Here is a 14,125-nt window from a genome sequence, read left to right on the forward strand (position 1 = left end):
TAGACGAGCTGTGTCCACTGCTATTTTGCTTGTTTGTTTTCTTGTTATTATTATATGTTTCATCATCTTTAATTTTTTTGAAATATAGTATATTTTTGGTGTTGATAGTAAGACAATGCATTTATAACAATAGAGAGGGGCAGGTAGTTTTTCTTCATCCTGCTCCTTTTCATTTATCATTTAATATCATCAGTTTGTGGGTGCTTGGCCTGAAAAACGTTGAAGACCCCTGTTTTAATCATTAATTTTGAAAAAAGAAAGGTTTTAATCCAATCAACATACGTAGAGACGTTGAACGTTCCATCCGTAATGACGACATCCAGTCCGGCGTCCTGATTGGCCGAGCGGCCTGTCAGTCAACCGAGCGGCCGGAGGAGGAAGTGGCGGGACCAGGCGGCGTAAGGAGGCGGGACATGACGGTGGTCTCATCATGGCGGGATGCATGAAAATGATAAACGGCTACAAGTCTTCCAACGCTAAATTAAAGGTTTTCGCGGTGCTTCTCGTCTGTTTAGCTAAAACCTCGCTACAGGAAACAGGTAAGAAGCAAAAACCCCGCTGGAATAACAGAGATATTCATTTACAGGACGTGTTTAATGAGGTTTCATTGCTCAGGCTAACTCCGGTTAGCTTACTTTGGTCTCAGTAGTTAGACGGTAGTTACTGGATGTTACGATGCTTTATGTATAAATCCTCGTAGTCCTGTTACTACAGTCTGTCCTCTGAGTGTTGCTCTGTCTGAAAAACATAATGTCACTCGATTAAATACTTTATTTTTCTGTTGGAGACTTTCTGGGTATAAATGTGCCTGAGTTTTTAGACCCGCCCTCTCATTTAGTCTTCACATGATGCTAATAATAAAACACCTCGCTGACCCCCAGTGTATTTATAAACACAGGCTTGAAACATTTGGATTTAAGAAAACTTCCCGAAGGTCTCAGAGATATATATTTACTCACAGAGACAGTTTTGGTTTCGGTTTAGTGTATTGTAGAGGCGTTGGTTTAACTTTATGGTCATTTTAGAGGCTGTGGTTTCGTGTGGTGTCGTTGTTGAGCAGCTGTTATTGGGTTATTTGGACAGGTGGTGTCTATTATTTTGACCACACCCTTAAAAAAGATAAGTGATAGGCAAATGAGGGTAGGTGTAAACACAAGGCACACCTTCTTGTCTTTTTTTTCTGCCATTGCACAGTTTATACATTATGCATATTTAATCGGGCACATTTTTTCTATTCATTCATTGTAATTTTAGTATTTTTTCCTCATAACATATTGATGTTATCTGTAATTTATATGGATGAGTATAGTGTGCATGTTATATTATTATGTATGTATGCTACTGGATACCTGAATTTCCTTTGGGATCAATAAAGTATCTCTAAGTCCAAGTGAGTGTTTGTGGGATGTCAAAGTTTGAACTAGGGGGTCAACACAGATTGTTAGCTGGGATTTCAATTTCTGTACAAAAGGAGTTATTGGGTCAATGTTATTTTGAGGAAAGAAGTGTTTTATTGTGTATTGTAAGATATGTAGTTGTGTGGAAAAGGTTCGGCCTGCCTTACCATTATCATATGTTTTCTGTAGCAAATTAGATACTGTCTGCATTGCAATATTGATTATTCTTCTACTTTGGTTTGGTCACTGCATTGCATGTTCTGTTAACTTGTTTATAGTGAAAATAATGAAATACAATCCCTGCAGGAAACAAACAAGGATAATATTTAAAAAGTGTATGTGCATCATCATTTCTCGGGATATTAGATCATCTTAGAAAGTAACACATGAAGCTGTGTCAGTGTTAAACATGTCTCTGACTTGTCAAACCCAGCAGGCAACAAACCAATAAGAGATCTGCTGGATGGAAAGCAGCATGTTCTGTCTGGACCGAACCGGTTCTGCTACAAAAACTCAGTCGTACCAAGCTGGAGGCAAACATGGACCAGGATTCAGGTGAGTTACGTAAACCCAGAGTGTACGATTTGTTTTATTTAACTGAGTTATTAGTAATCATCGATTAAAAGAGACTAATATGCTCAAAATGTTGATCCATCTACAGCCACTGCTATGTCCGTTTCTAGTGCGGGGGGAATAAAACCTCTGCATGCTGCATATAACAATAGACAGGGTTCTTACGGATCCTTAAAAAGTCTTAAAAGGCATTGAATTCATTCATCTAAAAACAAGGCCTTAATTGGCATTAAAATGTCTTAAATCAATTTTTCAAACGTCTTAAAAATGTTAACACTTGGTAAGTGGGATTTTATGATTGTAATTAGTCTCAGATCTCAAAATAATTGGTAACATTCTGACATAGAGAAGTTAGTGGCTTTCATGTAGCAGTCACTTTACCTTGGACCACATAGGAAAGTGGTAAAATTGTCCCTAACCCTTTGTAATAGATGTGGTGACGTTTGTTTTTTTTTGCATTTGTGTTTATTGTGAAGTCGGTCTTAAATTTCATCTCAAGCGGCTTTAAAAACGTCTTAAAAAGTCTTAAATTTAAGTTGGCTTAAGCTGTAGGAACCCTGAATAGAGTACTAACAGCTACTCCGTTTCCTTGTGGTTTATTATTATAACTGAAAATGTCTCGCAGGTCAAAGTGTGGAGTTCGAGCGTGTTCAGGCTGGAGACTGTGGAGGGCGAGGAGGAGCTGCAGGAGCTGGAGAACTTCAGTTTCTGGGGCTGGGTTCAGAGTTTGCTACGCGAGCGACACAATGAAACCACGATCAACGTCAGCCTGTTCAGCAACAAGACGTGCTTCAAGGTCGACCCCAGCGACGGAGCGCAGTACACTGTCAAACCCATGCGCAGTAAGTGGAGGACTAATTCATTTTATCATAAGTTACATTGACAGATATGACATGACTGATACATTAATATGTCGGGTTTTTTTTCTTCTTCTTCTTCTTTGCAGAGTTTGATATTTACCTCTTTTTGGTTTTTATCTCGGGGACAATGTTGTTTGTCTTTGCGGACTCACTCAGCAGGTAATTCTTACTTTATGTTTAGTTGATAGGATTGATTATTATGATTATTGTGTGTTAACTGTTTTTCTCTTCTACACAAAGGAGTCAGCTCTTCTACTACTCTGCTGGTATGAGCACAGGCATGATCGCCTCGCTCATCATCCTCTTCTTCATCCTGGCACGACTTCTGCCAAAGGTAAAGTACTTTATTGTCTCCAATGACCTGTTACTTTACAGATAAAGTCACTTAGGTCTCTCCCTTATCCTAATTCCTTTGTGTTTGTTGCTTCCACAGAAAAGTCCCTTTTATGTGTTGATCGTCGGCGGCTGGTCGTTCTCTGTGTACGCCATCCAGCTGGTTTGCAGGAACCTCAACGTAATCCTGCGAGAGCACTGGCACATGGCGTTAGGTACCGACTCTTCACCAACACAGACTTTATATAGATAGTGACGTAATGGAGTTGAACACATCAGGCCAAAGCAAGCCTTTTTTAAAAATACATGTTGCTTTTTTATTTCTTATTTAGACCTATATAAACTTTAGAGTGACTGAACATCTGTTGAAAATCTCTACACAGATACATCTCTTAACTAAAACCTCCAGGAGCAGGATTACCTTTGTTTTCTGTAGAATGTAATCTTTAAATATACCTGTGTAACTAATGATGATTTTATTTATTGATCAACCTCTCCGTTAGTTTCACAATTCATCATTTGTCTATTACATATTAGAAAATTAAGAGAAATACCAAATTCCCTGTGTTGTCCAAACTTAGAGACCGGGGTCAGTAATAGTCATAAGATCATAAAATTGTAGAAACAGAAATAGACATAATACTTTCTTAAAGTTAAAGGTTATATCTTTAGATTTATATCTTGTCCACCAACCATCAGAATCCACAGATATTCAGTTTACTATTATGCGCAACAAATCAAATATTTTACATGTTTGCTTTTCTTTTGATCATTGAAATAGTTAATTAATTTTTCCTGCTTCCTGTTTGACTAATTGTTTCAGCTCTTTCTAAGAATTTAAGCGTAAATCTAAATGCAGAACTCTACCTGCTTCACTTTGATATACAGAACATGTGACACAAGTGTGAAGGTCAGAGAAACATGTAAAACTTTGTCACTTTTACAGAGGCTGTAAATAGCTCTACATTCAACATGCAGGGTTTTTGTTTCACAGCTCTCTTCCATGTTAGTTTTTTCACACAGTGTTTCATTTTTCCTTTTCTCATTCCTTTTTTTCCTCAGGTTATGCAGCCGTGGTGGGGTTCATCAGTTTTGCAGTGTGCTACCGTTACGGCCCTCTGGTGGACGAGAGGAGCATCAACATCTTGTCGTGGACGCTGCAGCTGTTCGGTCTGCTCCTCATTTACTTAGGAATTCAAATTCCACAAGTGGCGTTCGCGATCATTGTGGCATCTGTGTTCTCCAAAAACCTGGAGTACCCAGTCTCCATGACGATCGCTGCATGGAGGTGAGTCAGTGTCCTCAAAGCCGACAGAAGGTGGCGTTAGAGCACTGCAGGGTGTTGAACTGAAATCCTCTCAGTTGGTGACTCCTATTGTATGCACAAGAGTTTTTTTTTCTTTTTTAATATTCAAGAGTTCAAGAGAATTTATTAGTCACATACAATAATACAAGATCATTGCAGTGAAATGGTATGTGCAATACTCCAGTGACTGTGCAATTAAGAAAAAACAAGAAACATGACAAGACAGCAACATTAGTATGACTAAAGGAAACTGGAAAAAACACACTGATATACTCTAAACTAAGTACACACACTTAACAACAGACAATATATATATTTTATTGCAGGATTGCACAAATTATTGATTTATATTCCATTACACATGTTTCTTTTTAGACGTTGGAGTGACCCCCAAAAAATTTTATGTATTTTGTAGTGAAAAACAACAGAAAAAATGAAAACGTTCATGGTAACAGAAAGAGAAAACCCCAATAATAATAATAAAGAATGTACATACATACATTCTGGTTCTTGATTTCTGATTCTATATGTAATTCTTTCCATTTCTTAAATATGTTTTACAGTTAATTTCCAGTTATTAAGAGAAGGTGAAATGGGTTTTAGCCAGTTTCTTGTTATTTGCTTCAGAGCTGCAATTCTGAGGATCCTGTATATAAGTATTTGTCTTTCTCTGTTGTGAGCTCAGCTGCGGTTATTCCTAAAATAATACATTGTGGTTCCAGTGTCTTTTTAAACTGCAATATGATATCAAAAAAACAGACTATAATTTTTTCCAGAATGGTTTTAGCAGTTGACACAAATGGAAAATGTGTGAGTGGTTTGCATGGTGCTCACCACAAAGAGTTTTTGATAATGCACAAGATTCATTTTTGATATTTTTGTTCTTTGAAAAGTCGTATTTCAGCCTCTGAGATTCATCCACATTGATGTTTTCTCAGTTGCCGCCTGTGTTTTTACTGCATTTTCCACACTCGGTTTGTTTGTATGATGTCGTGTGAATCTTCTCTGAGTACTTTGTGTTGTATTGTGTTGTTGTGCAGGAGAATAAAGCGGTGGGTTCGCTGGAAGCCCGAGCCACGTCGCCTCCTGACCGAGGAGGAGTATCAGAAGGAGGCGGAGGAGGAGACCCGACGTGCTCTGGACGAGCTGAGGAAACAATGCAACAGCCCCGAGTTCAGCCCCTGGAGGGCAGTGTCCCGGCTACAGTCCCCGAAAAGGTGCTCGTTTCTCTTGTTGTGATTTTTATAAATTCCTGCACATCATCATTTATCTGCATTTAGTTCACTTGGAACAAAGAGAGTTACTCATGTGATTTTTTTTTTAAACAATGGCTCACATGACTTGTCACCATGATGAGGCACTTTCAATAACGCTCCGATAAAAACAACCCCCCCCCCCACCCCCCCCCTGGAAGTTTGATGATGGTTTGTTTGTGTCACGTTGTTGAGTTAACGTAGATTTAGTGGGAGTTTTTGTTTTGTTTTTTTCCCACCACAAAACTGAGTCATTAAAACGAATGAGATCAGATCCCACAAACGGTAATAATACTATAATTAGTATAATAATACTATAATTAGTTAAAACCACATTACAACAAACATGTGACCTCCAATTTATCAGTGTCATCATGGTTTATTATGAAACTAATTGTCGGCACCAGTGATGATTTATTAGACCGAGTTTATTGATACAGTGATTGACAATGAGGTGAGCCAGCCTGACTTTAACAGTACAATGCTTCAATTATACAGTACAATTAAAAAAAACAAAACAAGAATATGTACTGAGACATTTTATCAGAAACCAAAACTCAACCTCTAGAGTTTCCCAAAATGTAAACAAATTATGTTTTAACGAACGATACAGTCATGCTCCTTTATGGAAATGTAGTCAAATGTCCTTGTTCTGTCTGTAGGAATGTATGCATGTGGGTTCTCGTAAATACTGCTACATGGATTTATTTATTTATTGAGTCATTGTCAATAGAAACGAAAGACCAAGTGTCTGAAACCTTGGTGTGCTGATAGATAGACTCAGATCTGACCTTCAACGGTCAAATCAAATTAGTCACCAGAACAGCCTTTGATCAACTTAAGGACATAACCAGAGTTAAAGGCGTAAACCACGGTGGTAGTTTATATTTTAGGCTTGGCTGTGTTAAAGAAAGTAACATACATAAGCAGTAAAAGCAGAACATTTCATGAATCAAATTAAAAATACTAATGATATCTGGTGACACTGCAGGCAGCTCAGACAGACAGGGAGAGACCCGCTGTAGGGAGAGGCCAGACAGAGACGTGTCGATGCAGAAGATCAGGTAAGACACAGGAATATAGTCTGAAAACAGCAAGACACCAATATTATATATTTTAACCTGGTCCTACATGTCAGCAGTAAATAAAACTACGAAGCAGAGTAGAGCCGAGAGAGACAGGGAGACAGTCCTCAAAACTATTTTCTAAAATAGCTAATTTTCATAAATTAATATCATAGATTGTGGGAAATGCTTTCGAAAATTCAGAGGAAGGGATCTCAGTGTTTCCCATAAATGCGTCCGCCACAGGTTCCTTTATCATCACTATATTATTGTTGCGTTTCACCATCTCTCATCTCTGTCAGTGTTAGGGGTTGCACGACTTCAGGTTTTTAAAAGTCGACTCTAATGTTATGAAAGTCGAGTCGACGTCGACTAGTCGTTGATGACGTCATTCATATTTTTCCCATCATAAATCACAGGAGGGAAATGCTTTGCAACAATCTGTATTCACTGACAGAAGCTCATGCACAGAAATTAGTCCACAGAACAGCAGCTTTATAAACAACAAACTGTAAATCAGTTTGGTTTTTTGTAACATACACTCCTATACAAGTGCAAAAGATAATACTCTCTGCTGTCCGTTAAACAATTATGGAGGAAAACGACACACAGGCCTCGTCACCATCACAGTCCTGCTCACTCACACTTTTTTCCTGGTTGGTTGTTGCTGTTGTTGGTTGTTGTTGTTGTGCGCGACGTAAAGCTGTCGATATGAGCGGAGTTTTTTTTTTAAATTGCCGGCAGCGCGGACACACTGCCCGCGGAAGCGCAGCGCCTCACAGGCGCTTGGCGTCTCGCAGGTAGCAGCTTCTCCTGCTCTCTCTCTCCGCGCAGGTCAAACATCGACCCGTCTGGCTACTTGGTGTTCCACACACACAGGTCTGTCTCTAGCGCTGTATGTAGCCTATGGATGTGTGTCTCGGGTGCTGACGCAACTGACAAATATCTATAGACGGACAGCAAACTTAATCATCATTTATTTTATTTTGAAAATTGACCGGATTCTCTCGCCTTTTCTGTGCCTGACTTCCTGTCTGGTACGACCTCGTTCTATCCAGCTTGACGGCGCTCGTATTTTTTTCATTCAGCGCACTCAGCTGTTGTTTCAAGCCGCTACTCTTGTAGGCTACTGTCACATGATCAGCGACTAGTCGACGTCAAGCTGAAAACGTCATTGTGGAGCAGTAAAGTCGACTAGTCGATTAGCTTGAACCTGCTTGAACGACTGTGAGCGACAGCTTGAGCATACACAGTACGTCCACATGCTGGTGCTATGGCCTCTCTCCAACTCCAAATATCAATACTATTGGCTATTACTATAATGATTAATAACAGATTCTTTTGACAACATTACCTATAGGCTACTCCATATCTACGTCAGTTACAGTTAATGATAAGAAAATACAATATTGTTTTGGCAAAATAGAGTTTGCATTTATTGCCATATGAATAATATGAAAAAAATAACTAACATCAAGTTGATGTCATCAACTCCTGGCACTAGCATTCTTGATATTAATAGTAAAGGTGTGTTCACACCGGACCTTTTGTTTTTGTCGCTGTCGCTCGTATCGCTCCGAAAAAAACGCTCCGACGCTCAGCTGCAGTCGCTCGTCAATTTGGCACAGATCCACAGACTCGCATTTTCTCTTTGATCACGTCATGCCCACTGCCATGTGTCTCTGTTTACACCGGCACCACCGGGGTTGGCAGCCAATCAGCGCTGAGCGACGAGCAACTGACGGCCGGAGAGTTGGGATTTCTCATCTCGAGCGACGGGAGCGATTTGAGCGAAAAAACGCTCCGACGCTCCGTCGCTGTCGCTCCGAGCCCCAGCGTTTTTTCGCCTGGGCGATTAAACGCTCCATCGCTCGTTTGCATTGACTTAACATGTAAACTCGTCGCTCGTTCTAAAAACAAAAGGTCTGGTGTGAACGCAGCTTAATAATAATTCACAAGCAAAAACTTAAATCGTAGTTGCACTACTGACCACGGTTAAGGTCATAAATTTTACAATTCGAAGCGCACATTAGGGAGAAATGAACAGTAAACTAGTCGGGGATATTTGAGTGTGCAACTTTTTTTGTCTTCTGGGCAAAGAGGTGGGGAGCAGTGTGTAATTTGCACAGTAAAACACCTTAGAGGGAACAGTGATCAGGAGAAGATGATTCATGCTTTCATCTCCAGATGACTCGACTACTGTAACGGTCTTCTGACTGGACCCCCCCCAAAAAGCATCAAACAGCTGCAGCTCGAGCTTTAAGCCAGGAACACACCGCCACAACGCTTCTCGACGCGTCCCGACGCCCGACGGTCGGGCCGGTGTGTCCCTGGCTTTAACCACAAGAAGGAGACCGGAGCACATCACTCCAGTTCTTAAGACCTTACATTGGCTCCCAGTCATAATAAACCACTGAATGGTCTAGGTCTAGAACACATGAATGACATAGGAGAGTAATCCGACCCCTCACGGACTCACTGGCTTAGAGGCGCGTTCACGGGAAGTCCGTGAGTGTGTGAGGGCTGTTCCGTTGTCAGATCATCAAGTCAGTGAGTCAGTGAATGAGCCCTTACTGCCCTCTTACCGTAAGTCAGCACCGATGCTGTAAGTCAGCACCGATGCTAACTTTGGGTAAGCAAATTACCCAAAGTTCATAGCGTTGTGAAGTCAAACACATGGGATGCCGTCGGAACGCGAGTGTTAAAAAAGAAAAGAAAAAGTAACTTAACACACGTAGTCAGGGAGAGCTCCGCTGGTCTCTTTATTGTTAAAGCAGAAGTAAGCGATCCGGTCATTTTGGTTAATGCTGCGTTCCAGGCAGGCTTTTGAAATCATAAATTACAGCTTCAAGTCACGACTTACGACTTTGTAACGTTCCAGGCAACCCGTAACTCGTGTTTTTCCGACCTGTTTTACCTGTGAAAGTCACTATAACGGCCACTCGTAACTTCTGACCCGTGAAGTCGTACCAGATCGAACTGGTACCACTTCATAGGTCGGAAAAACACGAGTTACGGGTTGTCTTGAACGCACCATAACGTCTTGTCAGCCGATGGAGTTAGCAGCCCCCGCCCTCATCATGGATCTATTGGTCCTCGTCCCCACGACACCACATTCAAGTGCATCCCTTGGCTGCACACACAGCCCTGCATGCCGTTCTCTCTCCTCATTGGATAAAACTTGTAGGATACGATAAATGTTTTCTCTTCGGCTCAGAGCAGAGCAGAGGGACTGACAGACCCGTGTTTCAGACCAAACACTCTATGTAAGTGATTGCTGTTGGAAGATATAGCTATTTAAGACTTATATTAACACAAAAATATTGCTTACTTCTGCTTTAATGGACATGAGCCAAAAAAAAAATAAATAAATAAAAAGAAAGAAGAAGTTAACTGTCAGTATTAATGTGCAGTTTGTGATTATTGATGATGATTTGATCAGATCTGATCCAGGAATATTTTGTTTTGAGTCCGTCCCCCTCACACACCTTGTGCGTATTGAAAGTACAGTAAATTATCGGTCCAAGGGCGGAGTTAAAAACATTTTGTTGTCAAGGTAACGTGTCGTGAGAGTGGGTAAGTGCTGTTCCATTCATGTTTACAGCATCTGGACCCTCACAGACTCTCACACTCTGTCACTTAGAGCTGACGTGACTTAAAGGGATAGTTCACCCTAGAATGATATTTCGCTCATTATCTACTCACCCTCATGTTGACTAAGGGCTGGAAGAATTATCAGAGTCCACCGTCCCTTCTCTTAGTTACAGGGGGTCTCGGCGTAGCAGTGAATTTCAATGCAACGGTTGCAAAGGGACACCGGAGCTCTTCGTAAAAAAACACACACAAAAAAACATCCAAATACCTCCATGATGCTCGTATGTAATGTCCGTCTTGTGCTGAAGCCCCAAATTGCGTAATTGTCCCGAAAAAAAATTAAATAAGTCCGCATTCCAAGCATGTTTGTAGCATTAGCTCATAGTGTCTGTTGTCCGGCTCTTCCGCTGCCAGCGCGCATGCGCAAGGTTCGCACTGATACTGAGACAGACTGAGACTCGCTTCCTTGTTTACCCCGGCAAATTGAGCCAGCCCCTGCTGCCGGCGAAGGACCAGAACCGCCGTGAAACGAGACAAGAAGAAGAAGAAGAAAAAGAAGAAGAAGAAGAAGAAGAAGAAGAAGAAGAAGAAGGCTATTACGGACTGCTTCTAGTCCTTCGCCGGGGTAAACAAGGAAGCGAGTCGGTCTCAGTGCGAACCTTGCGCATGCGCGCTGGCAGCGGAAGACCGGACAACAGACACTAGGAGCTAATGCTACAAACATGCTTGGAATATAGACTTATTTAATTTTTTTCGGGACAATTACGCAATTTGGGGCTTCAGCACAAGACGGACATTACATACGAGCATCATGGAGGTATTTGGATGTTTTTTTGTGTGTGTTTTTTTACGAAGAGCTCTGGTGTCCCTTTGCAACCGTTGCATTGAAATGCACTGCTACGCCGAGACCCCCTGTAACTCAGAGAAGGGACGGTGGACTCTGATAATTCTTCCAGCCCTTAGTCAACATGAGGGTGAGTAGATAATGAGCGAAATATCATTCTAGGGTGAACTATCCCTTTAAGTCAGTGAGGGTTCAGGGCCTGAGTCTTTAGGGGGCGGATTGGAACTGGGCCGTAGAGTCTAAACCCAGTAGAGCTCTGAGATCTACTGACTCAGGTCAGATAGTGGAGCACAGAGTTCAAACCAGACATGGTGACGCAGCATTTAGCTGTTATGCTGTTTCACAACTGGAACAAACTACCAGCAGAACTGAAATTAGCCCCAACTGTAAGCACTTTTAAAGGGATACTTCACCCAAAATCGATAATTCACCACTTTTCTAGTAGAAAATTGGTAAATTATCGATTTTGCGTGAAGTATCCCTTTAAATCCAGGTTAAAAACATTTCTCTTTTCATCTGCTTATGGCTGAGCTCTTTTTAAGAACTTTAATTTTAATCTTTGATTTGCACTCTAAGTCCTCTTAATTGTTTTAATATATATATTCCTTTTTTTTCTTGTACTTTATGTATTTTTTGTATTGCTTTTAACTGTGTGTTTAATGTTTACAATTTTTTACTATTCTGGGTTATTTTCATTTTTTAAAAAAATTATGTTTTTATGCTGTTTTATGCTGCTCTTTTTCCGTTTCCAGTTCTTACTATTAACTGGTTTGTTGTTTTTATGTAAAACACATTGAGTTGCCCCTTGGTATTAAATGTGCTATATTGATAAAGATGCCACTGTTTTCCACAGGTTTGCTGATTTTATCGAAGGCTCGCCTCACCTGATGTCCAACGAGGTGTCGGTCCACGCGCAGGAGTACGGCTTCGGGGGGTCGTTCTTCGAGGATGAATTCTTTGACACTGACGACGAGGAAGAGGAAAACAACACGATGCCCGTGATGAAGCTGGAGTGAGAGGGCGTCAGTCACCGTGTTGGAGAAACGGGAAAATAAAACCAAAAAAAAAAAGAACAATTCTGATTGTTGCTTTTCCTAAAAGGCGTTTGGAGAACAGAACAGCTCTCCACGACCGAGGACCGGTGGAGGACGGTTTGAGAAAAGACCGGTTGTCTCTTCAGAAACAGGAGCTGCCGCCGACGTGTGACGAGGCCTTGAACAAGAAAGAATCTGTCCACAAATGACTTCTTCCATTTTTTTTTTCCTATTGATCGTTTGACTTCAAATCAAAATTCACTAACAATCACTGAGATCAGATCAGTCGTCGATGAGAAAACAAAAACTATGATGTTTCAAAGACTGTGTCCCGACGCCAGCGCTCGTCTTTTTGGGGGAACAAAAGCCAAAGTTAAAGACGATCGGAGGCCAAAGCAGGTCGACGACGTGAAGTTGTGTCGTCTTTTTGCTCGTAGATTTATAGAAAAAGGGGTTTTAGTTGTTAATTTCAGGATGTTTTGTGTTTACAGCCATCGGATGCCACTCCAACGACACGACGTGTTGATTTGTTACATCACTGTGACTCGTTCTCGCCTCTAAACAGCAGCACGACGACAGACACGGCCGGGTTGTTATTATTCCAGCTTTCTGCTCGGGGAGAAAATGTTTTGTTTTGTCTGTTTGTGTTAAACATACTTCCTGTTTGTTTTTTTAAATGCCATAAAACGGTGGAGCTGGCCCAGAGTATTTTGAATAAAAAATGATTTTGAGCTCTCACTGGTTTGTATTTCTTTCATTGAATAACAGTGTTTCAATTAAAAGTTTATTACCTACGTATATAATGCACCTTTATTAAAGTAGGATTTCCTCAGGGGCAGGATATTCCAGTCAAATACAATTTTGAGGAATTATTTACAGTAATCTAAGCATTTTTCTGTCTAATAAGTACTTTTGTTTTTACGTTTTAATTACTAAATCTGTACTTCTGCTTCAGGTATTGAATGCACGACTTGTACTTCAGCTCAGTTTGGGGTAATGGGTACTTTCACATACACACAAAAAAAAAAAAGGAAATTTCTTCCCCAACAAGATTTTCTGAGAATAATTTCAGATATTACAAGTTTTACTGTATTTCTATTTCTATTCATCTATAAAATGACTAAAAAAACAAATCCTGGATATGAACATCAGTGGACTGCAGAAAAGAGACTGTCATTGAATAAATAACTAATGAGGGGAAGATGGTTAACATGAACCTGTTGAATTCCTTCTTTACAAACAGCAGAGGGCTGAACGGCATCGAACACAACTCTGTTTCAACCCAGTGTCATATATAAAAATGTAACCACCTGGCGACGGCAGAAAACATTGCCGTTTCTAATTATTCTGGCTGGATTTGAAAAACCAACAAGCAAGCGAACGATTATGTACATTGATGTACATTGTTCATGTACATTATGAAAATAAAATATATATTTCTCACTAGAAATATAATCAAAGGGCATTTTCCACAAAAAATTATAGAAATATTTGCTATGTTTTTTGTTCTTCTCACGGTCGGAAACTTGAGAGTCACGTGACTTGGACGCAAAACAATACGAAAAAATAAAATAGTCAGAAAAAATGTAACCGTCATATGATTTAAGAGCCGTTGTTGTAAACCCTCTATGTTTTTGCACTTTGGACCAAAGTAGCCAAGGTAGGTTTTATATGAGACTGAATAGGCATAGTATGCAGCATTGAATCATACAGTTTGGGATTTTTGGATTCATTACAGGAATAGTTCACCAAAAATTCAAATTTCACTCCCTCATGTTGGCTAAGGGTTTCAGAGTCCTTCTCTGAGTTACAGCGGGGCTCCGTGCAGCACTGCATGTCCATATGACGGTGGCGAACGGGGTTCACT

General features: G+C 40.5%; 1 protein-coding gene across 1 annotated transcript; it reads left to right on the plus strand.

Annotated features, from left to right (window-relative positions):
- The first annotated feature begins 424 nt into the window (after positions 1-424).
- Positions 425-12,267, plus strand: nemp1 (nuclear envelope integral membrane protein 1). The gene is made up of 9 exons (XM_083974805.1): positions 425-539; positions 1,831-1,952; positions 2,596-2,812; positions 2,917-2,989; positions 3,071-3,164; positions 3,264-3,378; positions 4,226-4,451; positions 5,510-5,686; positions 12,078-12,267. The coding sequence occupies exons 1-9, from the start codon at positions 431-433 to the stop codon at positions 12,238-12,240; spliced, it is 1,296 nt and encodes a 431-aa protein (XP_083830931.1). The 5' UTR covers positions 425-430; the 3' UTR covers positions 12,241-12,267.
- The last annotated feature ends 1,858 nt before the right edge of the window (positions 12,268-14,125 follow it).

This window comes from Trachurus trachurus (assembly GCF_905171665.1).
Source record: "Trachurus trachurus genome assembly, chromosome: 7".
Taxonomy (NCBI): Eukaryota; Metazoa; Chordata; class Actinopteri; order Carangiformes; family Carangidae; genus Trachurus; species Trachurus trachurus.